Below are 27,000 nucleotides of genomic sequence, written 5' to 3'. Positions count from 1 at the left end.
AGATTAGACTGAACCATACTTCCTCTCCCATCCCAAGTCCTGAAAATGGAGGGTCAGGAGTATGGAAGAATTCTTGAGAATAGAAACGAGATGGGATTTTACTTATGGAAAGAAAACTAAGCAAATAAAACTGCAACTCAAAACATATTCCAGAGAAAATACAGTCAAGAGTAGAAGCCATCGCTCCTACGTAGCTCCAGAGAAACGCCACACTAGGATGAAAACTAGGCAATGCCTCCTAAGGCAAACAGCTGGGCCAGAGGAGGGCAGGCAGTCATGGCATGTGCCCCTAGGGGTAAGTCCTAGAATGCTTGCTAACCTGAGGGATTAACCTAGCAGGGAAAAACTATATTGGTTTGAGACGGTGACGGGAGCAGAGCTAAGGTGAGCTAACAGGGCCCCCTCAACCCTGACAAGTTGAAGCAGAAATAGAAATGATGCAGCTGTCTCAGACACACAGTGATTATTCCCTGCAGGAGAAGTTCTGATCCCACATGCAGAATCCCCCCAATCTAAAGAGCCAGGGCATGGGCTAAACCATAATTTAGCAATGACAAACACGAACAGATAGAGTACAAGGTTCACCGAGCATTTATTTAAGCAAACCCGACACTGAAGTCATGAAACCCAGAGGTCAGAAGGACACTCGCAGAAAAAGAATCTATCAATGAACATAGGAAGTCTTTAAAACAAAGCATGACTACTATTTTCAGAGGATCGCATAAAATAACAATGGGTTGGTCAGTCACGGGATCCAGCCTTTGACTTTGGGATGCAACCCTAAACATCATCTGTTGTGACTGGGTCCACGTCCTTGAAACAGATCCAAATGTGATCCGAAGCTGTATGCGAATATTATGAAAGCTTTGTGTTGTGACACTGTTGATATCAGCATGTAGATGCGTGGCTGGGCGGGGAGGATCTGCAGGGCAGAAGCGCTTAGGTTAGAGAAAAAAATAAATTGTCAACTCCTTCTTGTGAGGTACCATAAATGCAATAAAGTCTTGTATTATGAAATGTCTTTTCCCAGGAGTGGCAAGCCCCCATTTATTCCCAATTCATGATTTTGAAGACACTCACAATGTAGCATAATATTCATAACAGTTGCGCTTGGTGACCAAAGAACATTTTCAATGTTAGGCAATTGATAATATTCACATGTACATGCATAGTGGTCTAAATTTAACATGAATGAAACATGATACCAACTTGTTACATTCGCAGGGCGGGGGGGAGGGGGGGGGGAATTTGGACGCTAAACTTGCAAATAGCTATAGTGTTATAAAAACATCTGACCGGCACCTGGGTGGCTCAGTTGGTTAAGCATCCAACTTTGGCTCAGGTCATGATCTCACCGCTCGTGAGTTCGCTCTGTGCTGACAGCTCAGAACCTGGAGCCTGCTTTGGATTCTGTGTCTCCCTCTCTCTCTCTCTCTGCCTTTTCCCTGCTTGTGCTCTGTCTCTCTCTCTCTCTCTCAAAAAAATAAACACTAAAAAGTTTTTTTTGATAAATATTTAAATTTTGGGGAAATTAAATACAATGTAACTCTTCTCGTGACAGTTTTTTGTTTCATAGCCATTGATTATCATTTGCTTCGCCTTTTCAACTTTAATAGATAAGTTTGAGTATTTTAGGATAACTTTACTATGAATGTACTTAAAAATAATTTTAATTTTCAGTTCTTTACATGGATTTCAATCTACATTGTTGCAAATGTGTATTTAAATTTTGTACACTTTGAATAAATTACGTTTACTTTTTAACATTGAAGTATAATTGTTTCAGATGTCTGAGATAGTGATTGGACAATTCTATATTTACACCATCCCCATCACCTGTCACCACACAGACTTACCATTTATAATGTCCTTACCATCTGTCGCCATACAAAGTGATTACTATATTAGCGACAGCCTTCCCTATGCCATACTTTTCACCCCTGTGCCTTGCGTGTTTTATTACTGGAGGTTTGTATCTCTTAATCCCTTCACCTATTTTGCCCATCCCCCCTCCCCCTCTCCTCTGGCAATCACTAGTTCATTGTATTTGAGTCTATTTCCAGTTTTGTTTGATTATTCATTTATTTTTTTTTTAATTCCCCACATGAGTGAAATCATATGGGATTTGCCTTTCTCTAACCTGACTATTTTCACTTAGCATAAAACCCTGTAGGCCCATCCATGTTGTCACACATGGCAAGATTTCATTCTTTTTTATGGTTGAGTAATATTCCAGTGTGTGTGTGTGTGTGTGTGTGTGTGTGTGTGTGTGTGTGCATGTGTGCACATCTTCTTTATCCATTCATCTATCAGTAGACTAGTTTGCTCCCTATCTTGTCTATTGTAAATAATGCTGCAATAAAGGTGAGGGTGCATATATCTTTTCAAATTAGTGTTTTTGGTTTCTTTGGTAAATATCCAGCAGTGGAATCAGTGGATCTTTCGGTATTTCTATTTTTTTGTTTGGTATTTCTATTTTTTAATTTTTTTTTGAGGAAACTCCATACTGGTTTCCATAGTGGCTGCACCATTTACACTCCCACCCGTAGCACATGAGAGTTCATTTCCCACATCCTTGCCAACACTTGTTATTTCTTGCCTTTTTGATAATAGCCAGTCTGACTGGTATGAGCTGATATTTTTCTGTGATTTTGTTTTGCATTTCCCCGATGGTTAGTGATGTTGGGCATCTTTTCACATATCTGTTGGTCATCTGTATGTCTTCTTTGGAAAAATGAGTATTCAGGTCTTTGGCCCATTTTTAACTGGATTATTTCAGGATCTTTTGGTGTTGAGTTGTCTGAGTTGTTTATATATTGGATATTAACCCCTTATCATATATGTGATCTTAAAATATCTTCTTGGGGCGCCTGGTTGGCTCAGTCAGTTAAGTAAGCATCTGACTCTTGATCTCTGCTCAGGTCTTGATCTCACAGTTCATGAATTTGAGCCCTGCATTAGGCTCTGTGCTGCCAGTGCAGGGCCTCCTTGGGATTCTGTCTGTGGTTCTCTCTCTCTCTCTCTCTCTCTCAAAATAAGTAAATAAACTTTAAAAGAAGTGCTTCTTTAAAAAAAAAATGAAAATATCTTCTGCCACTCAGTAGGTTGCCTTTTCATTTTGTTGATGGTTTCCTTTGCTATGCAAATCCTTTTTAGTTTGATTTAATTCCAATATTTTATTTTAGCTTTTGTTTCCTTTGCCTGAGGAGACATATCAGAAAAATGTTGCTAAGGCTAATGTCTAAAAGATTATTGCCAATATTTGCTTCTAGGATTTTTTTTATGGTTTCAGGTCTCACATTTAGGTCTTTAATTCATTATGAATTTATTTTTTGTGTATGGTGTAAGAAAGTGGTCCAGTTTCATTCTTTTGTGTGTGGCTATCCAGTTTTCCCAACACCATTCATTGAAGAGGCTGCCTTTTCCTCATTGTATATTCTTGCCTCCTTTGTCATAGGTTAATTGACCATATAATTGTGGGTTTATTGCCGAGCTCTCTATTTTGCTCTAGGCCTTCAGTACTGTGTTGAATAAAAGTGGTGAGCGTCATATTCTTGTATTGGTCCTGATCTTAGAGGAAAAACATTCAGCTTTTCACAGTTGAGAATGATGCTAGCTGTGGCTTTGTCATATATGATGTTGAGATATGCTTTCTCTAAATTCACTTACTTGAGAGTTTTTATCATGAACAGATGTTGAATTTTGTCAAAAGCTTTTTCTGCATCTATTGAGATGATCATATGGTTTTTATCTTTCATTTTGTTAATGTGGTGTAGCCTGTTGATTAATTTGAGGATATTTAACTATTCTTGCATTCTTGGAATAAATCCCACTTGATCATGGTGAATCTTTTTAATGTATTGTTGAATTCAGCTTGCTAATATTTTGTTGGGGATTTTTGCATCTATGTTCATCAGGGATATTTAACCTGTAATTGTTTTTTGTTTTTTGTTTTTAAGTGTCTTTATAGTTTTGGTATCAGGGTAATGCTGACCTCATACAATGGATTTGGAAGTTTTCCTTCCTCTTCTATTTTTTGGAATGGTTCGAGAAGGATAGGTATTAACTCTTCTTTAAATATTTGGTAGAATTCACCTATGAAGCCATCTAGTCCTAGACTTCTATTTGTTGGGATTTTTTTTTTTTTTTTGCCAATTCAATTCCATTACTAGTAATAAGTCTGTTCAGATTTGCTGTTTCTTCTTGATTCAGTCTTGGAAGATTGTGTTTCTAGGAGTTTATCCATTTCTTCTAGGTTGTCCAATTTGTTGGCATATAACTGTTTGTGGTACTGCCTTATAATCCCTTTTATTTTTGTGATATTGCTGGTTACTGCACCTTTGTCATTTATTTTACTTTATTTTCATTTCTTTTACATTTACTTATTTGAGTCCTCTATCTCTTTTTCTTGATAAGTTTGGCTAAAATTTTATCACTTTTGTCACTCTTTTCAAAGAACCAAGTCATGGTTTCATAGATCCTTTCTGTTGGTTTTTAACCTCTATTTCACTTATTTCTGCTCTAATCTTTATTATTTTCTTCTTTTTGCTAGCTTTGGACTTGTCCTTTTGCTAGCTCTTTTAGTTGTAATATTAGTTTATTTATTTGAGATTTTTCTTATTTCTTGAGGTAGGCCTGTGTTGCTATATACCTCCCTCTTAGAACTGCTTTTGATGCATCCCAAAGACTTTGGACCATTGTGTTTCCATTTTTATTTGTCGCCACATATTTTAAAATTTCCTCTTTGATTTCTTAGTTGACCCATTCATTGTTTACTAGCATATTGTTTATCTTCCATGTATTTGTATTCTTTCCAGATTTTTTTTTCTTATAATTGATTCCTAGTTTCATGTGGGTGTGGTCAGAAAAGAAACTTGATGTGATTTCAGTTTTCTCAAGTTTATTGAGACTTTTTTGTGGCCTAACATGTGATCTATTTTGGAGAATGTTTCGTATGCAAATGTAAAGAATCTGTATTCTGTTTTGGATAAAGTGTTTTGTATGTATCTGCTAGGTCCATCTGATTTAATGTATCATTAAAAGCCATTGTTTCCTTGTTGATTTTCTGGCTGGATAATCTATCCATTGATGTAAGTGAGGTGTTAAACTCCTCTACTATAATTGTTAGTTTCTCCTTTGTCTGTTAATAATTGTTTTACGTGTTAAGGTGCTTCTATGTTGGGTGTATAGATATTTACAATTGTTATATCATCTTGTCGAATTTTTCCTTTTATCACTATGTAGTGCCCTTTGTCTCTTACTGCAGTCTTTGTTTTAAAGTCTTTTGTCTAATGTAAGTATTATTACCCCAGCTTCTTTTTTTCTTCCATTTGCAGAGTATGCTTTTTCCAGCCCTTCATTTTCAGTCTGCACATGTCTTTAGGTGTAAAGCGAGTGTCTTCTAAGCATCACATAGCTGAGTCACCCTGTGTTTCTTTATTAGAACATTTAGTCCATTTGCATTTAAGGTAATTGTTGATATATATATATATATATATATATATATATATATAGACATTTTTTTAGTTGTTTTCCAGTTGTTTTTGTAGTTCTCTGTTCCTTTTTATCTTGCTTTCTTCTCTTATTTGATGGCTTTATTTAGTGTTATATTTGGATTCATTTCTCTTTATATTTTGCATACCAATTACAGATTTTTAATGTGTGGTTACGATTAGGTTCATATATAACATCTTATGTGTATAGCAGTCTATATTAAGTTGATGATTACTTAATTTTGAACACATCCTAAAAGCACTAAAATTTAACCAACCTTCACATTTATGTATAAGATGGCATGTTTTACCTCTTTTTATTTTATGTATCCCTTGATTGATTTTTGTAGATATAATTGATTTTACTACATTTGTGTTGTAACCTTCATACTGGCTTTATATGTGATTAATCTACTACCTTTATTTATTGTTTGCTTTTACCTATGAATTTTTAAACTTTCATTAATGTTCTTCTAGTTATGGTCTTTTCTTTCAAATCAGTTTTCTAACATTTCTTGTAAGGCTGGCTTAGTGGTCATGAATTCCCTTAATTTTTGTTTGTCTGGGAAACTCTTTATCTCTCCTTCTATTCTGAATGATAACCTTCCTGGGTAGAGATTCTTGGTTGTAGGTTTTTTTCCTTTTAGCATTGGAATATATTATGTCATTCCTTCTGGCCTGCAAAGTTTCTGCTGAAAAATCAGCTGATATCCTTATGGGATTTCTTTTGTATGTAACTATTTTCTTTTCTCTTGCTGCTTTAAGAATTCTCTCTTTATCATTACTTTTTGCCATTTTAATTATCATGTGTGCTGGTATAGAACTCCCTGGATTAATATTGGTAGGGGCTCTCTATGGTTCCTGGATCTAAATATATGTTTCCTTCCCTAGATTAGGGAAGTTTTCAGATATTATTTCTTCAGATAAGTTTTCTGCTCCCCTTCTCTTTCTCTTCTCTTTCTGGGATCCTTTTAATGTGAATGTTATTGTGCCTGATGATGTGGCTGACTTCCCTTTCTCATTTATTATTATTCTTTTTTTTTCTTTTTGCTGTTCAGCTTGGTTGCTTTCCATTAACCTGTCTTCCAGATCACTGATCCATTCTTCTGCCTCCTCTAATCTGCTATTGATTCCCTCCAGTGTTTTTTCTTATTTTTGTTATTGAATTCTTTTTTTTTTAAATTTCAGATATTTTTTTACTTCTTCAAGTTTATTTATCAGGAGTGACTGAAATAAAAACTGTAATTGAGTCCCATCATCATGGAAATGGCTTTAAGAGAAAACTGGTCAGATGAATATCATTCCCTCCCATTTCAACTAGTAAATAGTTGCTATTGATAAATAGCCAACAATCTGTCAAGAATGCTCAAGATATGTTATATAATATTGCATGCCTATTCACACAGGGGATAAGCTAGTTAATAACCTATGTGAACTTATTGATTTCATCATACAAGACCAGCACAAAAGCACCACCTATGTCTCTGAGAACATTGGACTGTGCACAGTTGACAAGAGCTTTGGCTCTTTCATCCGAAGCAATCTTCCTCCAGCAGTCAAGTGAGCCTGCATACATGATGTCAGTTCATTTACACCCTGACTACATCATCATATGACGGCGAACAGCGTCAAACAGATAGAATGTCAACCCAGCAGCCACTGTGACAGAATGTGTGATCATCCAGCTGATGAAGATGTGAGTATTGTTGGGATCTGGAAGCATTCCCTTTGCAGTGTCATAGATACCGAAGTAGACAACTTGGTAGGTGATAATACCCTACAAAGACACACTAAATGCTTGACACAGGCCCTTAATCCCATGAGATTTGTAGATCTTAACCAGGCAGCCACTGAGGCCTCTGAATTCCCCTTTAGCTCCAGCTTTGCCACATCAGCTGCTAAACGCATATGGGCAAAATTAAGAGGATACACAAAACACAAGGATATATAACCCCAGCAGCACTACCTGATGCCAGATTCCCTGCAAAGTAGCACCAAAACTGGGTTCTCTTGTCCACACCACCCAGGAAGGTCTGCTTGTGTTTATCTTTGAAGGCAAAGTTGAGAGCCTGGGTAGGAAAGTATCTGATGACATTGGCCAAGTTACCACACCAGGACAGGGCTGCCTGCTCCTTAGGGATATGAGCCATGCACTCTATAGTGCCCTTGTATTGCTTATCTGTGGTGATTTGCCTACTGGCATGCTGCACTTGCAGCAGCAGCTTGACCTGCTTGATAGGAACTGTCTGTCGTGGTCTTAGAGATGGCCACCGCCAATTCACCCACCAGGAAGTCCTTGGCAATGAAGGATATAGCAGCATCTGTCATGTTGAAAGGAAAGAGGAGGGAGGCAACTGCCTGGTTATTGAATTCTTCATCTCTGACTTGTTCTGTTTTATGTTTTCTATCTCTTTGTTGAAGTCAAAGAACTCCACTCTTCTCAAGTCCAGTAAGTGTCTTTATGATCATCACTTTGAATTCTTTATTAGACATATTGCTTATCTTCCTTTCACTTAGCTGTTTGCTGTGATTTTGTCCTGCTCTTTCATTTGGGACATATTCCTCCATATCCTCATTTTGTCTAACTCTCTGTGTGATTCTCTGTATTAGGGAGGCCAGCTTTGTCTCTTGGTCTTGAAAGTAGTGGCCTTGTATAAAAGAGGTACTGTGGTTCCCTGAGCACAATGCCCCGTAGTCACCAGAACCAGATGCTCCAGGGGGCCTCCTATATGCTCTGCATGCATTCTACTGTTGTGCCTGGCCTCCACTTGCCTTCAGCCCAATCTTCTGGAATAACTTGCTTTGCCTTCTTTGGGCCCCTTGGGCAGGGTCTGGTCCGGGCACTATTGAGAGGCATATCTGAGGCCTCTGTGAACCCCTCAGTCAGTGGGGTCAGAGTTGTGCTAAGTGGTTGCAATTGGCCTTTCTGTTGCAGCTGCAGCTGTACCAACAGCAGGGCTCTCTCCCTGCATGGCCTGCTAAAAGGCTTAGCTGCTGGAACAGCAGATGCACTGGGGTGTGGGGTTATCTCCCCCTCTCCCTCAGACTTTGGAGTGGCACTAGTCCCTGCAGGGGCTGCTTTGGATGGATGATTGGGTGGGTTGGCTGGGAAGGGTCCCCAGGGGAATCCAGGGATAGGTCACCTGTTGCTGGGAATATAGGTGGAGAGTGTTAGGGCTGGTTCCCACCAGCATCTCGCTACCTAGGCTGGGGGAGGGGAAGAGAAAAGGCACCTACCAGCATTTTTGTTCTTGGAGAAGTCCCCTAACAACCCCTGCCCCTCCAGCACGTGCTTTGAGATTAGTAAATAGGTCTTCATGTATACGTATACCCCAGGTGCTTTTCAAGTTGCTGCTTCAGTGCTGTGTTTCAGGCCAGGTGGTTACATATGCTGGCTCTTTAAGGACATAGATTCCATTTCCGACCTCACTCTGACTCTTTTCCAGTTAAGCCTGCTGATTTTTAAAGTACCCAGAGATAAGACCCACTGGTTTTCAAAGCCAGAAGTTATGGGGACTCACCTTCCCAGAGCAGATCGCCAGTGCCTAGGGTGCCGATGTGGGGTCTGACCCTCTGCTCTCTCAGCTTGTGGTCTCTCACCTGCGGTTTGGTTCCCAGCTGCTTCTCCCCTGCTACCCTTTTCAATGTGGCCTCATCTCCACGGTTCACCGTGGAAGGTCTTAACACACCTTCCAGTCTGTTGGGTCTTTGGGTCATTTCCAGAGTTTGTTGCACAAATGTGGCTGTTAGCTCGGTGTGTCTGTGGGATGAGGTGAGCTCAGGATTCTTCTCTGCCATCCTCCTTTATCTCTCGTGAAAATACTTATTTAGCAACATCATTTTGCTGAAATGAAGGCAAGAAAATGCATTTTGTAAAATAAATATATACTTTTGTATAAGTTAAATACCACTAACCCATTGCTATGGTCTAAATATTTTTGTCCTCTCCCCGCCCCCCTCCCCAATTCACATGTTGAAATCCTAACCCCTCAGGAGGTGGGGCCTCTGAGAGGTGATTAGGTCACAAGGGAGGAGCCTTCCTGAATACTATTCGTGCCCTTATAAAAGAGATCCCACAGAGCTCCTAGCTCCTTCTGCCATGTGGGGATACAGGAGAAGTCTGACCCGGAAGAGGCCCCTTACCTGACCCTGCAGGCACCCTGACCTCAGACTTCCAGCCTCCACAACTGTGAGAAATGATTTCTGTAGTCTATAAGCCACCTAGTCTGTGGCGTTTTCTTAGAGAAGTCTGAACAGATACCCACCAATAGGACTCACAGATACGCAATATTTGAATTCATCCATCTTTGACTTTTTGCAACTTTTAGTCATATAAAAAGTATACCTTTAAATGTATTGTGTAATGTTGCCATGATGAAGCCATACTTATCAAGGTAAAGGATAGAACATATTTTGTTTTCAGCTTGATTCATAATCTTTACTAGCCATATGAACACGGGCTCCCATTTGTTCCAATTTCCTAGAAACAGGTCAGGATAGGCTGCAATAATGTGCAACATATTCATAATCCTTGTGAATGAAAACATATTGCAATTGCCCATTTAAAAACAGATTCTCAGATGAGATTTTAAAATGTCACTGTAGGCTGTGCATAGTAGGTAAAATGAACACAAAATCATAGGGAAAAAAGGTAAAAATAAAGGATTGAACAATATATGTACCAGGGAAATGCCACAAAAAAGAAAGATGAGATAATATCAGATGATGTAATATCATTCAAGGCCAGAAATATTAAACAATTAAATAGGGACTTCATATTGGTGGAATATAGAATTCTATACACCTAACAAGACAACTGTGAGCTACTAAAACGGTTTAGGAATACAAAAAAGAGAAATAGATAAATACATAATTATAGTGACATACTTTAATATACTTCTCCAAGGAATCAACAAATAATTCATAACAACAGAAATGCATGGGGTTTGAGTGAACAACATAGTGTAAGCTTAGATAATAGATAATAGATTCATAGATATATAAATAGATACATGTATACATATATAGTAGATAGAGTGATGGATTTACCCCACAGAGGCTATAAATATTACAAACACCCATGGATTCATTTGAGATCTTAATGCAGCAAGAATGGAATGTTCATACTGGTATGGGACAATGGAATGAAAGAGGTGGGCGCAGATTTCCATTTGGGGAGATCTGATAGGATCTGGTGAGCAAAGACTTGGAGGAAAACAGGTGGTTGGGAGGAAATGTTCCAGGCAGAGGGACTCCAGGGACCAGCCGGCACAAGGGCTCTAAAGCAGGGAAGTGCTTAGTGACTTTGAAGAACCATAAGATGGTCCGTAAATCCCTTTGACAAACAGCTCTGGGCCTTTCACGTGTGGGTCTCTCTGTTGCAAATGCCCTCTTTCCCATTCATATCTGGAAAATGTCCACACACTTTAAGCTGAGCTCAAAGTTCACGTCCTCAGCGAAGGTCCCCAGCTCTCCCGGGAAGGATGTGTCCCTCTGTCCTTTGCGCTCCCAGCACTTGGCCCGTAGCTCGGTATTTGCATTGATCACCTTGTGGCTTGTGGATTTCATGCCTGACTCCCACCTCCAAACTAGGAACAAAGGAAAGGTAAGGACTCAGCTCTGCTTCCCCGTAGGTCAGGCTTGGTACCTGAGACCTTCAGGAAGTGTTTGTGGATCAAGCGAGGGACGTCCTGTACTAAGCAATGTAAGTCCTCTTTCGGCTACTTGTTTCCTGTCTTGCGTGCAAGTGGAAAGTGTGCTCCTAAGTGCCTTCTGCGGGCACTGGCAAGGTCTCTGTGCCATGAGGAATAATTGGGAGCTAATCAACCCCTGCTCTGGGTAGAGCTGGGAGGATCAAAGGACAGACGTGAAAGGAGTGGCGAGGGTTAACTGACAGCACAAAATGAATGTGGTGTCCTATCCCCCAGGCTTCTGGAAGGATCTCTGTCAGCTAAGTCTGGCAGAATGTATGGGATAGGCTGCTGAGCGGGGAGGAGAAGGGCATCAGGGAGGCAACCTGAGGCCAGGACTACGTCTGCGTCACTGAAGCAACCCCAGACCGGTGGCACGGTTGAAGAGATGTCTGCTGATATGTGAGTGGGTGACCGAAAGGGTCAGAATTTGGGCCAGAAAGAGTTGAGATGGGCTCCAGTGATGGAGGGGACCTCATATCCGATGTCCCAGCCAAAGCCAGCCATTTACAATTTTAAGAGACCTGCTTTGCCCCAACTCTGAACATTTGCATCCCCTCCTGCTCTGCCTAGAAGGTTCTTCCCTCCTGTAGGAGGCAGGCCAGAAGCACAACCTTTTGTCAAGATCCGAGTTGGAGTTTGTACTCTGCCCCATACTTAATGTGAGTCTTACAATTTATACCTGCTGTCTGTAACTTTGCTGTCCAGCTGCTGGCCGTGTGTGGCTATCGGGCATTTGAAATGTGACTAGTCCAAGTTAAGATGTGTTTAAGTTAATGGGCGCCCTGGGTGGCTCAGTCGGTTAAGCGTCCGACTTCAGCTCAGGTCGTGATCTCACAGTCCGTGAGTTTGAGCCCCGCGTAGGGCTCTGTGCTGACGACTCGGAGCCTGGAGCCTGCTTGGGATTCTGTGTCTCCCTCTCTCTCTCTCTGCCCCTCCCTCAGCTGTGCTCTGTCTCTCTCTCAAAAATAAATAAACATCGAAAAAAAAATTTTTTAAAGATGTGTTTAAGCTAAAATACATGCTAGATTTAGAAGACTTAGTGTGAAGAGTGCCTGGGTGGCTCCGTCGAGCATCTGACTCTTGATTTCGGCTCAGGTCATGATCCCAGGGTTGTGGGTTCAAGCCCCATGTCAGGCTCTGTGCTGAGCGTGGAGCCTGCTTGAGATTCTCCCTCCCTCTGCCCCTCCCCTGCTTGTGCTCTCTCTCTCTCTCTCTCTCAAATAAAAAAAAAGAAGAAGACTTAGTATGAAAGAAAATTAAACTACCTGATTAATTACAGGATAAAATGATAATATTTTAAATATATTGGGTTAAAGGAAATATATTACTGCAATTAGTTTCGTCTCTTCCTATTGTACTGTGTTAATGTGGCTACTAGAAACTGTAAAATTGCAGCCCTATAAAAGGGGGATAATGGAGCTCCTACTTCAGGGGGTGCTTATAGAGAGATTAAATGGGATCATAATTATGAAATGTTTAGCCCAGTGCCTGACAAATGTTTGCCTGAGCAAATGCTCAGAAAAGAGATCACCACGTTATTACTGCAGTATTTCATGGACTCTAATACCCCCATTTTTGTTCCCGCATTTCTGCCTCTTGGACACTTGGATGTGTCCTACAGTTGACAGTAGAGTCCCCAGATCCCAGTTATAAAACATAGTTGTCACCGACTGCCTACCCTTAGCCATCCAAACTTGCGGCGTCAGTGGCTTAGACGAAAATCTAGGAGATCTGAAGGGGGCGCTCTTAACCTCTACCAATCAAAATGTTAAGGGAAGGGGGTGGGCAGAGGGCAACTCCAAATTGTTGAGCAACATCCCCAAAATAGGAATGAAAACTGGGCGCCTTATACCTACTTACAAAGCGGGCAGCATTGTTCATCACCCTTTTGTGGCTCTGAAACGTTTTCACAGCCAAGGGAGGCGGGGCGCCTGGGTGGCTCAGTGGGTTAAGTGTCTGAGTCTTGACTTCTGCTCAGGTCTTGATCTCACAGTCGTGAGCTTGAGCCCCCTGTTGGGAGGCTTCCCCAGAGAGAATCAGATTCTCTCTCTCTCCTTTCTTTCTGTCCCTCCCCCATTCTCTCTCTCTTTCTCTCTCTCTAAAAAAACAGCAAACAAACACAAAAAAAAACTTTAAGAGCCAAGAGAAGGGAAGGGGAGAAGATGAGGACTTGCTCAAAGTGCTTAAAAGCATAGGTGGTGAGATTGGTGGAAAAACACATTGGTGACTAGGTCAGAGAGGGACTCCAGGGACTAGAGCTCTAAATATAAAGAAGCTTTAGGAATACAATACCTTAGTCAATTTCTGCTTTTGTTTTCCTTCTTATGTGTGTATGTAATGATATGATTTTTAAAAATTCATACATAAATATGCCTAAATAAGTTTACTAAATTTAAGATTAGAACCCTAGTTAAGAAAAAGGAATTGCATTACGTTTTAATTGGGAATGCTTTTTCTTTTCTTAGTGGAACATAAAATAACGGTGCAAATTATTTATAATGAATGCATCTTTGATTTGGTGAAACATGGTATTCTCTTCAAAGGACTTCTCTTCCTTGAAGTCCAAGGTCAAGTGACCTCTCAAATACAACATTAGTAACTTACACTTACCTTTTTCTTTGTCCTGCAATACTTCTCTATAATACTACCTACAAAATTTCTTTTTTATGTTTGTTGTTCGTTGTCTCCCTGTTAGAATGCACATTCCACGAGGGCAGGAGTGCTCATCTGTATCGTTCCCTGATGTCTCGCAAGCCCCTAGACCAGCGCCTGGCACACACAGAATAAGCAGACGAGTGAAATCCTTTTGTGTGTCGGGCACTGTTCTGAGTGCTTTGCCGGGATAATTTCATTTAACATTTACAAGAAACCTAAGGTAAGTATGACTACCGTTCACATTCTCCGTTGAGGAAACCAACATAGGCAAAGTTCCAGTAACCTGCCCAAGGTCACACAGCTTGTCTTCGGGGGAGGCAGGATTCAAGCCATCTTGGCTCCAGAATCTACACTTTGCTGCCTCTACTACAGCCTATATTCCCTTCTGGATCGCTTTGGGAGAACTCCTATGTGAGCTCCCACTGTCCTGGGCACAGGCATGCCTCTACCATAGCTCTCACTCCCGTGTGTTAGAGGACAACGTGCCCCCCGTCCCCCACTAGACTGAGCTTCTCGAGGGCTGAGACCTGTCCTCGTTCATCTTTTCCCCCCACAGCCTGGCACTGTGCCTGGCACTGAGCAGGTGCCTAATGTCTATGAAATAAACTGGCTGCGTGAGTACAGAGCAGGAAGCATGACAGAGGATTCATAGGTCCCTGACTGGCAGACAAAAGACTTGTGGAACCAATGAAAAGGGAAAAGCTGTTCTGGAGAGAAGACACCATGGGTCCAGTTTTGAGCTTACTGGACTAATGGAAGGACATACAAGTGGGGATGTCCAGGAGGGACTTGGAAAGAGAAAAGTGGCACAGAGGTTCCCTTAGGACGAAACTGTAGGCTCAACAGGTCTTTCTGATAAGAGTGAATCAGCTCACCAAGGAAAACAGAGCAAAGAAAATGCAAGCACAGGAAAAAATGAAGAAGGAAGAAGGCCAGCACCTTGGAGAGCAGATCTGTAGTTCACGGGAGGAGAGAGACCAGGGGCTGGCGCAGAGATCTCCGGGAAATTCACAAGGATCTCTGCAGCAACACTCCAGTCAAGGGAGGCTTTCTCCTGTTTGTGTGCCTGCGTAGGTGTCCGTGACACTGGTTGGTACAACAGTGCAGATTATAAATAAAAGTCTGTGGGCAGCAACAGAGAAACAACACATACGCTTTCCCTGCTCCAGGGTCTGTCTGGCCCTGCCCAGCCGTGCTTTGGGGATCGACTTAGCTCAGACTAGAGATACACCCACACAAAGTTTCCTCTGGATGGCAACAGCCAGCACAGCTCTCTTCCACCTGTTCACGTGGACCTCTCTTCGCCCCCTCTCTCCTCCATACACGCTGGGAGACGACACTCCCTTCGTGGCAGGACAACACACGTGAAATCATCTTTTGGCAGCCCCGTTCTCTTCCTTGCCCACAGCCTTCCAGATTTTATAAGGCGAGTCTGGCTTTTGCAGTTCTTACCCTGTGTCATTTTTGGCTTGTCTTGTCAGCCTCTCAAAATGTCTCTTTCCTAGTTGTTTTGTGCTCTGTTGGATAAATCGGGCTTTCTCCGTTGGTGAACCACGGACCTCCTTGGAGGTAAGGGTGGGGACCATTACTTTAGTTCATTGAACCTCTTTAGTAATACTTTCCTGACTGGGGGCGCCTGGGGGAGGGTGGTGCTCAGTCACTTCAGTGTCTGACTCGATATCGGCTCAGGTCACGAACTCACAGTTGTGGGATCGAGCCCTGCGTCGGACTCTGTTGACAGCTCAGAACCTGGAGCCTGCTTCAGATTCTGTGTCTCCCTCTTTCTCTATACCTCGCCTGCTCACACTGTCTCTATCTCTCAAAACTAAATACACATTTTTAAAAATTAAGAAATAAAAACTAAAAATTGTGGCATAGATCATTCATACAGAAGAGTGAATAAAACATGCTTGTACCATTTATTTAAAGAATAATTAGAAAGCAAGCACCCAAGTCCAGAAATAAAACTTTGTCGGCCCTTCAGAAGGCCCCTGTTCACCTCTTCCTTTTGCTAATAGTTTTACTACTCGTCTATGTGTCCCAAACATAGCTCAGTTTTGCCAGTTTTTGAACCTTAGGTAAGTGGAAGTACATGGTATCTATTCTTTGGTTGACTTGCTTCTCAATACGAGATACATCCTGTTATCGTAAGTGGACTATAAATGCTCCTCTCATTGCTGCATCATGTTTCATAGTATGACTATACCATGCTTTATCCATTCCATTGTTGATATAAGTTTAGGTTGTATATGGTCTCTAGCTAGAACAGACATGTGCGTGTAGAAGTCAGTCTGTAGAAGTGCTGAGCCATAGTGAATGTGTATCTTGAACTTCACTAGATGATGCCACACTGTTGTCCAAAGTGATGGCATCGATTTATATAACCGTCTGTGTATGAGGATCCTTCTTGCTTCATTCTTCTTAAACTTGTTACTGTCAGATTCTCTAATTAATCGCTCTTTGGTCTGGTTGGTGTCTAACAGCATTGCATTGTGATTTGAAAGTTCAAGTCCATGGTTACTAACAAGGATATGGGTATTTTATTTTATCGGTCATGTGTATTTCCTCTTGCGTTCTGTGCTTATGTAAGCTTTGGCCTATTTTAAAAACTACATTGTCTCTTTCTTATTGATTTCTAAGTGTTCTTTATATATGCTGGACACCAATTCTTTGTTTTACAAACTTCTCCCACACCGTGGTTTTGTCTGTTCCACTTGCTTTTGGTATTGTTTGGTAAACAAAAATTCTTCATTTTAATACAAATTTATTGATCTTTTCCTTTATGGCTAAAAATACTTCTTGACCCCTAAGTCATAAAAACATTCTTCCATACAGGCCTCTGCATTTTATCTGAAATTCTTGGAGCTGGATGTGTTTTGGAATACAGACTTTTTGGACATTGGAAAGGTACTGTGGAAAATACAATATATATTATTTATGTAACACTCTCAGCAGGAACTGGGAGAGCACCTCTAGTCAATAACCAATATTCAAACATTACTATTTCTGCAGCAAAACATGTAATCACCTAAGTACATAAAGAGCCTATATAGGACTATAAAGAGCCTCATGTCACTAAGTCACATTTTCACCTAATGAGTTCCAAATACTTTGGTGTTTCAGAAGTGGGGGATTTTGTAATTAGCACAAAAGTTATGGTAGCCTCATACAGGAAGAATGTAATTATTTCAGAGTTTAGAAGAACTTACTGGTGGAGCTGTGGACCTGGAATTTGTGTGTGAAAATTTTTTACTACGGATTCAAATTATGGTTTAGGCAGATTCATATTTTCCACTCTTGAGTCAGCCAGCTGTGTTTTGCTTGAATTTGTGCATTTATCTAAATTTTATTTGCATTAAATTGTTTATAAGATGTCCTAACTTTTTGGATGTCTATAGTTTTCATTACTGATACCAGTTAACATCCCTTCTTTTATTGTTCAATACTCTCAGATATTTGTCAATTTTATTAGTCTTTTATTGTGTGAATACTACCATCATGGGCAATTTCAAACCACTAACTTGATGTTAGTGACCATGGAGCTGGGGAGAGGTGTGCACAATTTGCTCTCCTGGGTCAGTACCAACTGTCTCTAGCACACTACTTTTGTTTCCCATTTCATTTATTCCTGCTCTTAAAATTATTTGTCCTTTAATTTTTTGTCCTTTTACTTTCTTTAAATTTTCTCTCCTTTTTCTAACTTCTTGAAAAGGGGTGTTTCGCTAAAAACCTTTTAGCCTTTTTCCTAATATACTTAAGGCTACAAATTTTCCTCTAAGTTCTGTTTTAGCCTCACTCCACAGGCATTGCTGTTGTATTTTATTATTCAGCTCAAAATATTTTCTAATTACCATTGTGACTCTTTATTTAACTAGGTTTTTTTTTTTTAATTTTTTTTTCAACGTTTTTAGTTTATTTTTGGGACAGAGAGAGACAAAGCATGAACGGGGGAGGGGCAGAGAGAGAGAGAGGGAGACACAGAATCGGAAACAGGCTCCAGGCTCCGAGCCATCAGCCCAGAGCCTGACGCGGGGCTCGAACTCACGGACCGCGAGATCGTGACCTGGCTGAAGTTGGACGCTTAACCGACTGCGCCACCCAGGTGCCCCTATTTAACTAGGTTTTATATGGACTTGTTACAGTTCTTTAAAAATTTTTTTTCATATTTATTTATTTTTGAGGGAGAGAGAGACAGAGTGCAAGTAGGGGACGGGCAGAGAGAGAGGGAGACACAGAATCTGAAGAAGGGTCCAGGCTCTGAGCTGTCAGCATAGAGTCCAATGCAGGGCTGGAACTCACAAACCGTGAGGTCATGACCTGAGCCGAAGTCGGATGCTTAACCAATTGAGCCACCCAGGTGCCCCTGGACTTGTTATAGCTCTTTATTGATTTCTAGCCTAATTGTGTCATGGTCAAGAAACATGTACCAAATGATTTCAATCTTTAAAATTTGATGAGAGTTTACAGCTTTACAGCTAAGTATGTGGTTGATTTGGGAATCATGCCATGTATACTTTGGAAAAAATGTACATTCTGATTTTGGTTGTGTTCAGTGTATATTCATTAAGTCAAGTTTATTAATCATGTTATTCAAATTTTCTAAATCCTTACTGACTTTTCTTTTACTTGTCTTAAAAATCACTGAGAAAGGCTTATTAAAATAACCTAATAGGACTATATATTTTTTCTTTGTAATTCAGTCAAGTTTCACTTTTATATATTTATTATTAAGTACAAATAACCTTAAATTTTTAAAAAATTTAAATGTATTTTTTTCAACTCACACGTCATCCAAGACCCGTTCTTTTTTTCTTTTCATCCTTTTTATATTTCATCAGTCATACTTAGAAGATATTATCTTTATATAAACTATCTTCGATAGACATAGTGTAAAAGAAATGAGTGGCTGCGGTAAAGATAAAGCATTCCACTATCATCTGAGTCCATTAACTATTACAGAAATACTTCCCATATTGTAGAACATATGTTTGGTAGTACTTAGCTTCACATAGCTGCCCTGAAAATCTGCATATATTTAATTTGGAAAATATCAAACACCTGCATCGAATGCAGAACTGTACATTGTTGATGAGTTTTATAAGCACTTCAGAACAGGATTAGATGATGCAGGTGGAATATGTTAAGAGAACCAGACAGCAGACGACTGACTGATCTTTATCCATAAACGCGCTTTTAAAGATTCTGCTCAGAGATATTAACTTGTTTATCTATTAGAAAAAGCATACTTTTGAAATATCTGGAGCAGCTCTTTTCATTCTGTTTTAAAATACCTTGGCATTTGGGGAGTAAAAAGTCACAAGACTAAATCAATATTACAGATACTGATTTTCTTCATTCTCCTGACCAATTTGTGCTACCTTTCCACAAATTTTATATCCAAGTCCACAGATCCTATCTGTAAACTATAATCAGGCTCACATTTTAACTATCACATCTCAGCCGAACGGCACTTTGCTTTCACATTCTCTTTCACTAGATGTCTCCAAATACCAACTAAAAAGACATTTTCTTTGCACAGAAGCAAGCCTCAAGGGTTCAAGGCAAGCTGGTGATGTTGAGAAATGTACCAGGATGAAATCTCAACCAGGGGGCTAGGAGCTCAAAGCCTAGGGTTCGCAGCTTGATGCACTTTTTTGCCAAGTCTTCTGGGTCGTGTCCCTTTCCCTCTCTACCCATCTCTCTTCCCCTCTTTCCTCTCCCCCACCTCCCCTCCCCATCTTTCTCTCTCTCTCTCTATCATCTCCATCTCGGTCTCTCTACATATCTCTCTCTAGGAAGCGATGAGTCAGGCTTTTCATCTGTAACGCTTTGTCTAGCTCTTATCCCTCAGGGGCAAATTTCCACCCCAAACTGCCTTCTCCCGCAGGGCTGGCGAGTCAAGCCTTCCAGGCGGCGCTGGAGGAAATATACATAGCCATTGATATTTACGAAAGGAGCACAGTTCCTCACAACTTTTCAAAGCTGTGGGGGGGAGAGACTTTACACACCAATAAGGTTCAGGTCTCTCTAAGCGGTGACAGAGTCACACCCAGCCTCCACCTCCACACCCCCAGGCGCCGCCACCCACAACACCGGAGACCCGGAAGGAAGTAGCTGCAATACGAGAGAGCGGAGCCGGAAGTCCCGCCTTCCTCGAACCGTGAACGGGATCCCGTAAGGGTCATTCCAAGCTGGAGGGCGGATTCACCGCGTGAGTTGCTTTCTCAGGTTGGGGTGTTCTAACGCCGCTCGAGCCCCAGCGGGCGAGGCAACCCTCCGGCCCCAGGACTCGGCACCGTGCCTTCTTCTCCCAGTTTGTTGGGCTCCATGACCCCTGCCTCCCCCCACACCCCCGTCGGTGCCGAAGGAAACCTGGTTCTGGGCGGGTGAGAGGTCAGCGCGCGGTTGGGTCCGGGCGGGCGAGCGAGCGTGGAACGAGGACGCGGCGGTCACCGACTCTGCGCTCCTCTTCTGCAGGCCTGGGTAGCACTCCTGGCCCTTGCGGGGTGATTTCGCCCCCGTGCACTTGTTTGTGCAGAAGTTTGGTTCCATCGGCAACCTTGTAAACTAGGCACTGCTACCCCGTTTCACAGATGGGCAGCAGGTCCTAGAGGATAAATGAGCTCCCCGAAGTGACAGCCCCGTGCCAGAGCCGTACTTCTAACTCGGGCTTCCCGAGACCAGGCTGGCACCCAGCAGTGGACGCGGTTCCATAGAGTAGGAGCTAAGCTTCAAAAGCAGGTGTTCTCATGGGATCGTTAATTTAGAACTGATTGATGTCAGTTGCATCATTAAAAAGAGGAAGTGGGAGGGAACTGCGGCATTATCTGTGAATTGACCAGTTCCTCGTTAATGTCACATGTTGTTTCGGCCGACAGCTGGAGCCCACTGGGAATGGCGGCCCCTTCTATGAAAGAAAGGCAGGCTTGCTGGGGAGCCCGGGATGAGTACTGGAAGTGTTTAGATGAGAACACAGAGGACGCTTCTCGGTGCAAGAAGTTAAGAAGCTCTTTTGAATCGAGTTGTCCCCAACAGTGGGTAAGGCACACTCGGATGCGTTTCTCTCCGCTGTTAAAATGCATAGAGCTTACAGGCTGAGTGGTCGATGACGAAATGAAGCCCTGTCCGAGGCGTGTCACATCTAGTTTCTGTGAGCAGCAGAGAGACCTCTGGTAATCCCGGCGTGTTTTGTGCACTTACATCAGGGAGGCATTTGGGAGATGTTACCTGACACTTTAAAGATCACTGAAAACAAACATATAGACAGTAACCAAAAATTGTGACCCACTACATGGGTAGGTTTCTCCAGGATCTTAAGAAGAGTCTTGAATCTTGGGCAAGGGTCGGCAAATTCATGGGCCTAGAGCTACTGTCGGAAATAAAGCATTCCCTGTCGCCCACCCCAAATCATAGGGCCATAAACCCCAAATGCTCTGAGAATGGTTTAGAAAATAGAAGAGGATGCCCTTATGATGGCTTCTGCCACCCTCCGCCCCAGATGCCTCCCCGACAGGCCTTTCCCTGCTCTGTACTGCCTGCCCTTCTGGGAGTGGGTGGAGAGGGGAACTAACATTGAGCTCAGCAAATGGTCCTAAGTGGTGGACACTCCTGTATCCGCATCCTTTCAGATGGGCGGTTTGCTCTTTGTCCGGAGGAGGCATCTGAAGCTTGGGGTATTGAAATAACTTACTCTATTGGTCTGTCAGTGGCAGAACTGCAGTTCGAAGTCAGGCCCCGCTGGCCCATGGCAGATTTGAACCTGAATTTGTCTGTGCTTTTTCACTCCCATCGTGCTGCTGCAGAGTGTGCTAGGTAGTGTGCGAACAGATCATCCTAGAGGTGAGACGTGCTTTTAGGGTTTTTGCCACATTTTTAGATGAGGAGCGGGAGGCGTGTGGGAGACCAGGTGGAGGGGCGGGGGCGGGGTGGGGGGGGTCCTACCGGAGGGCTGGGCAGGGAGTGAGACAGTCCGAGAACCTGCTTTAGATGAGCTCCTCGTCAGATCAGCATCATGCCATGTACCTCATGGGATTCCCATGGAGAGTCGATGTCTAACTTGACACAGAAACAGAAACCTGATAAATGTGGGGCTTTGTGATCAGATTGCATCATGATTTAGGCAAAAAAAAAAAAAAAAAAAAATGTTATACCTCCCTAGTTTGCCCACTAGCCGGATGCACTGTGAACTCCCTGGTTTAACTAGCAGGTGGAATTTGGGCTGATCAAACCCGATTCCTGGAAGGCCCTGATCCCTTTCCTGCCTGTGCTGCCCCCTTCCCACTGGGCCCTCTGCCCCGTGGTCACAAGGGGTTGCTGAGAACAGGGCAGGACTAGCCCTCCCCCCACCCAGGCGGGTCACAGCTGGGGTGTTGGTTCCGTTCTCGCCCCACCCCCGCATTTTCTCAGGAGAATTTTGTCACTAGACCGGTCTTTTGACAAGTGTTGCCCTGATTTTCCACTCAGATTACGTCTTAATCATGTGGACGTTTGCTGAACAGCCATGTCCCAGACCTCACCTCCGATTTGATGAATGTCTGGAAATAGAACCCGAGCTTTTCAAACTGGCTGTGGTTCTACAGGTGATTCTGACAGTAACCACCCTTGGGAATCACGGTCTTAGCCCCTGGCAAAGTCGCACTTCAGTCCTATTTTTGTCCTTTCTCCATGGAAACCCACTGCTTTCTCTTCAACCCAGGGTTTGGCAGACCCTCTCCCTCCCCTACCTTCAGGGCACCTTCTGTTCTCTGCATCATAAAGGGTTTTGTTTGTTTTTACTGCCAGCCAGTGGCTTCTTCATTCTGTGTCCCTTCCATTCTGACACTGGCTGAATGTTGCAGCCCGAGGGCCAGCCCTCTCCCCAGGTTCCTGTGTCCCTGTCACGCCTCTTACTTACTGAGGAAGGGCTCTGAGCATCTCAGATGTGTTCCTCCTAGCAGCTGTCACCTAGTTTTGCAGACAGGGACCCCGGGCACATTGAAAGGAAATCACCTGTAAGTGCGGAGCCTGGATTTGAGCCCAGGAGTCTGAGTCCGGACCCCACGCTTTCCCCTTCTCCACACGCTGCCGCTTGTGCTTGCCCCACGACACCGAGATGCCTGAAAGTAGCCTGCACGAGCCTCCTGCTGTTCTTGAACCTCAGTCCTAAGTTTCCAGTCCGTTGAAACACAAGAGCCCCTTCTCCCTGGGCGCCTTTAGGGTTCACTGCCCTAGTTCCCTCTGCGTGTGTAGCAGCCACGCCTTTTGGAACGCCTGCCTACGCGTGTTAAGGGCTGTGCCCGCTCTCCCGGGGCAGGCTGGTCTTAGTTGGTGCCCGATCTGCAGCTCCAGCTCCGGAGGCACCTGTCGAGCGGTCTAGTTAGATGTTCACAGGCACCAACCTTGCCCTCTGCGTACACAGGACTGAACTCCTCCCCATCCTGTGCCCAGCAGGCCTCTCCTCCCGTGCCCCTCACCTCGGTGATGGCCACCTGCATCGACACAGGCCCGGAGAGCAGGGCGTCAGCCTTCACTGCGGGGCGTACTGAAGGAGCATCCTCAGGAGGGCAGCGGGACAACACAACGGCCCTGCTGTTTAAGGAACAGCAAGGAGGGAGTAGCGGAAATCAGGGTCGGAGAGGCGACCGGAGGCCAGGGGCCGTGGCATTTACTCTGAGTGCTGCAAGAAGCCATTGGAAAGCTTGGAGTGTGGCAGTGAGGCGGCAAGAGGAAAGGAGAGGGAGCCAGCGACAAGGTGGCGGGTGGGTTATTGGCGTCTGGGTCTCACAGAGAAAGGGAAGAGCTGGTGGTTGGAGAGCAGGATACTCAGGATTGGGACTGCGGACAAGCTGGATTTATTGGGAAGGCCGAGGCCTACACTTTGGTCCTGGGAGGAAGGTTGGGGGACAAGGTCACGGATGAGGTCAAGGAGCCGGGAGGCCTGGGCCACGGAAGCACTGATCCCGCAGATCACTGATCCCCTATCCCCCCCTACCCCCCCCCCCCCCCCCCCGGAGCATTAGGACGGGAGTGTTGGTGGAGAGAACGAGCGTAGCCTGCAAAGCCAACCCCAATGCAGGAGGGCGGTGGGTAGTGCAGCAAAATACGGGAATTGACTTCTGCAGCCTTTGACCGTGGTGGCCACTTTCCTGGTTAAAACGGTCTGATTCTGCAGTGCGGTGCTCTTTCTCAGCCACCTCCCGCCTCACCGAGCGCTCTGCGCAGGTATCAGCTGTTGCAGCCTTACCCCAGTAGCCAGAGTCTAGAAACGGAAAGATGTTTTCCGGAGCGGTGTGTGAGAAGGCGGGGGGGGGGGGGGGGGGTATATGGGCAGGGAGGGGTCAGAAATGCAAGTATTGTTTGGGTCCATCCTGGGTGAGACATTTTTTTTATGAGCTTTATTTTTCATTCAGTCTTGTGAGTACTTGTGTGTTTTACACGGTAGGACCTAAGGCTTAGAAAGGTGAAGTGACTTGTCCAAGATCAGCTGAGGTCAAGTAGGAAAAGGACCTTTGTTACCTAAGAAGCGTGGCAAACAGCTGAAATGCTAGCTGTCACCACAACGAATTACTCTTCGCTCTTGCTTTGTGGCTTTTAATGGCGCTCGTCAGCCTAACTTGTGTAACAGGCCTGTGTAAAGTCTCCTGTCGGTTCAGCAGAGGAAGGAGCAGGGATGAGATCCATCATTCCGGCATCATCCGAGAGACCTGATCCCATTATCAATTTCAGATACTATCTTTTTCGTATAAACCTTTGATACGTTGTAGAAATTCCAGAGCGTTGCTGTTCGCACTGCTGTCCCGTATCTCATGTAGCGGCTTAGAGGATGCTAGCATTTCGCGTACACGGTCCTTCTCCGTAACTGCTCGTTGGCTTACTAGCTTGGAGAGAGAGAGAGCGCGTGCGCTGTGTCGAGGATCCTGGACTGTGAACCGAGGAGGGGAAGGCCTGGGAAGAGAACGGTTCGGGCAGAGGGTGGAGCACACAGAGGCCTGCAAGTACAGTGCGCAAGAAACACATCTAGGAGCTGGAGGGGCTCTGTTGGGCTGGCATTTCAGGGACTGGTGGCACATTCAGGGAGGACAGAGACCAAGCCACGAATGGCCTTGTCTGTCTTGCTGAGGAGTTTGGATGTGGACCTTAAAGCGCAGGGATACCCGGAAAGACCTTCCAGCAAGGGATGGGACCAGCTGTGGGCTGGGGAGAGACCATGCCTGGCAGCAGCACGACAGACGGATCAAGGAGGGTCAAGAACCCAGTTTGGGAGCTGTTGGGACAATCCGAGCTAGAAGGGAGGGCCTGTGCTGTAGCGACGAGGAGGGGGCGGGATTGAAGTGTGGGGGTGCGTACGGGCGCATCCACCGAAGTGTTGGAGGACAGACGTGTTTGAAGGGGCAGGAAGTTCGCGACAGGCTGGGACTGAGGTGTTAGTAGGATGTCTACGTGGAATTGTCGGTTAAGCGGTTGGCGATGTGACAGATGTGACAAAGATCTGTTAACTTGCCACAGATGTCCAGACCCTGTCCACTTCTTCCTGTGGGATCTTTAATGAAGAACACCCGTCCCAGCCACCAGGGGTGAATCTGTAGTCCGACAGATGTATTAACACATAACCGGGGAGGGAGGCCACATATCAGAGGAACTGTGGGCATCTCACCAACCGGAGGAAAGGAGTCCTCCCCAGGCATAGGGGCAGGATGGGATACAGGCAAAATTGAAATGAAACGGGGCTGCATCTAAACAGGTCATTGTCAGCTCCGGACTGAGAAGGGGACCAAGGGTCCTGTTTTCTTAAAGATGAACATCGTGTTCAGAAATCCCTTGAGATCCTGCCCCTGGGTTGGAAATGAAGGCTGCTGCTTTGTGTTAGATTGCCTTAGCTCCTCTAGGCAAAGGTAAGAGGTTTCACTTTTATTGATAAAACCACTAAGAGCAAATTTCTGATAGTCTCTGGTTGCAGAGGACAAGGTTTCTTGGTGAGGCAGAAAGCAGTAATCCCTTAGCGGGGTCTGTCAGGACGTTCTGTGGCTGCGGTGTCCTGGGGAGAAATGGTCTGTGTCTCTCATTCCAGCGTGAGATAGGTTTACATTCTCAGTCTGATTTTCACTTAGGATTTAATTCTTAAATTATTTAGTGGAGCCTAAGGAAAGCTTTTATCAAAAGAACTGGTGTTGTTTATTCTGACAGTGAAGACGTGTAGTATTCTGCCTTTGCCTGGTCTGCAGAGCAGCTCAGATATAGACACGGAGAGTTTTGTGGTTGACCTTGATTTTCTGCTGGAATTTTACTGTTTCAGGATATGGGGCTTTAAGATACTTCGAATTCCCTAGGCAAGAGGAGGATGTAAATAAGAGGATGTCTTTGGATGGTAAAATTTCAATAAATTAGTTTATACGTAAAATTTATAAGTATAATTTTTAACTACGTGTTTCTGGATGAGATCACCTTGCTAAAAATATGGTTGGTGAACTACAAAATTTATTGAAACTACAGTTGATAAGAAAAACTTGTACAATGTCTTTAAATCATGAGTGTTATGACCTATGAACTCTCAGCCTGCATGGCAAGATTCATACATCCAGGCACAGGGGCATTTTTCGAGAAGGTTCGTGGGTTCTTTGAAGTCTCAACAGGATCTATAACTCAAAAGGGGTCAGGGCTCACTGGTTTACATCCTCTTTGGAGACTCATATATGCACGGATTCAAAATGATTCTAGAATGCAAATCACTTATACCACTTACTCAACTAAATCTGTGCTTTTGTTTCTTCTAAACTGCAAAAGTTTCCCTTAACTTCACTTTTTTTCTCAACAGATAAAATATTTTGATAAAAGAAGAGACTACTTAAAGTTCAAAGAAAAATTTGAAGCAGGACAATTCCAGCCTTCAAAACCAACTGTGAAGTCCTAGGCTATTCCTGAACTTGTCAGAAGGGTTGAAACGATTCTCTCTGCACCTGCAGCAATGCTCCACTGACCGTGGCAATGATGGGACTCACCATGCAAATGGTCAAGTAACAGATTCCATCATTCACACTATGAAGAGTCGAAATGGTATGAAGTATGCTTAGTTTTAATGTAGTCAGAAATCTATATTTTAAGAAAAATTAAAGCCTATTATAAAAACCCATGTACTCTTGTTTGTCCTGGTTGGAGCGTCAGTAGTAGGCAAATACAGGCAGACC

General features: G+C 43.6%; 2 protein-coding genes and 1 pseudogene across 4 annotated transcripts; 1 reads left to right on the top strand and 2 right to left on the bottom strand.

Moving 5' to 3' along the window:
- Positions 1 to 596: 596 nt before the first annotated feature.
- On the bottom strand, positions 597 to 20,394 carry LOC125147560 (uncharacterized). The gene is made up of 3 exons (XM_047824655.1): positions 20,213 to 20,394; positions 9,014 to 9,336; positions 597 to 922 (listed from the first exon to the last, which is right to left on the bottom strand). Exons 2-3 carry the CDS (start codon positions 9,288 to 9,290, stop codon positions 597 to 599), a joined length of 603 nt encoding a protein of 200 aa, XP_047680611.1. The 5' UTR covers positions 9,291 to 9,336; positions 20,213 to 20,394.
- Positions 6,919 to 7,820, bottom strand: LOC125148350 (ADP/ATP translocase 2-like; annotated as a pseudogene).
- LOC125148351 (cytochrome c oxidase assembly factor 6 homolog) lies at positions 19,976 to 26,941 on the top strand. Of its 3 annotated transcripts, none has more exons than XM_047826365.1 (3): positions 19,976 to 20,051; positions 20,719 to 20,878; positions 26,631 to 26,941. In XM_047826365.1, exons 2-3 carry the CDS (start codon positions 20,735 to 20,737, stop codon positions 26,724 to 26,726), a joined length of 240 nt encoding a protein of 79 aa, XP_047682321.1. In that variant the 5' UTR covers positions 19,976 to 20,051; positions 20,719 to 20,734; the 3' UTR covers positions 26,727 to 26,941. The 3 variants fall into 3 exon arrangements, with proteins under 3 accessions (XP_047682321.1, XP_047682320.1, XP_047682322.1); XM_047826364.1 differs by lacking the exon at positions 19,976 to 20,051 and adding an exon at positions 20,059 to 20,226; XM_047826366.1 differs by lacking the exon at positions 19,976 to 20,051 and adding an exon at positions 20,095 to 20,233.
- Positions 26,942 to 27,000: the final 59 nt, after the last annotated feature.

This window comes from Prionailurus viverrinus, chromosome D2 (genome assembly GCF_022837055.1).
Source record: "Prionailurus viverrinus isolate Anna chromosome D2, UM_Priviv_1.0, whole genome shotgun sequence".
NCBI lineage: Eukaryota > Metazoa > Chordata > Mammalia > Carnivora > Felidae > Prionailurus > Prionailurus viverrinus.
This window is presented reverse-complemented; position numbering and strand designations above follow the sequence as displayed.

Excerpts from the sequence above, each read along its gene's own strand:
- LOC125147560 (XM_047824655.1), bottom strand. The coding sequence starts at position 9,290 with ATGGCAGAGAAGAATCCTGAGCTCACCTCATCCCACAGACACACCGAG. Across the intron at positions 923-9,013 it reads TGGCGATCTGCTCTGGGAAG|ATCCTCCCCGCCCAGCCACG; the intron begins GTGAGTCCCCAT and ends TCTGCCCTGCAG.
- LOC125148351 (XM_047826364.1), top strand. The coding sequence starts at position 20,168 with ATGACCCCTGCCTCCCCCCACACCCCCGTCGGTGCCGAAGGAAACCTG. Across the intron at positions 20,227-20,718 it reads GGAAACCTGGTTCTGGGCGG|CTGGAGCCCACTGGGAATGG; the intron begins GTGAGAGGTCAG and ends TTCGGCCGACAG. Across the intron at positions 20,879-26,630 it reads CGAGTTGTCCCCAACAGTGG|ATAAAATATTTTGATAAAAG; the intron begins GTAAGGCACACT and ends TTTTCTCAACAG.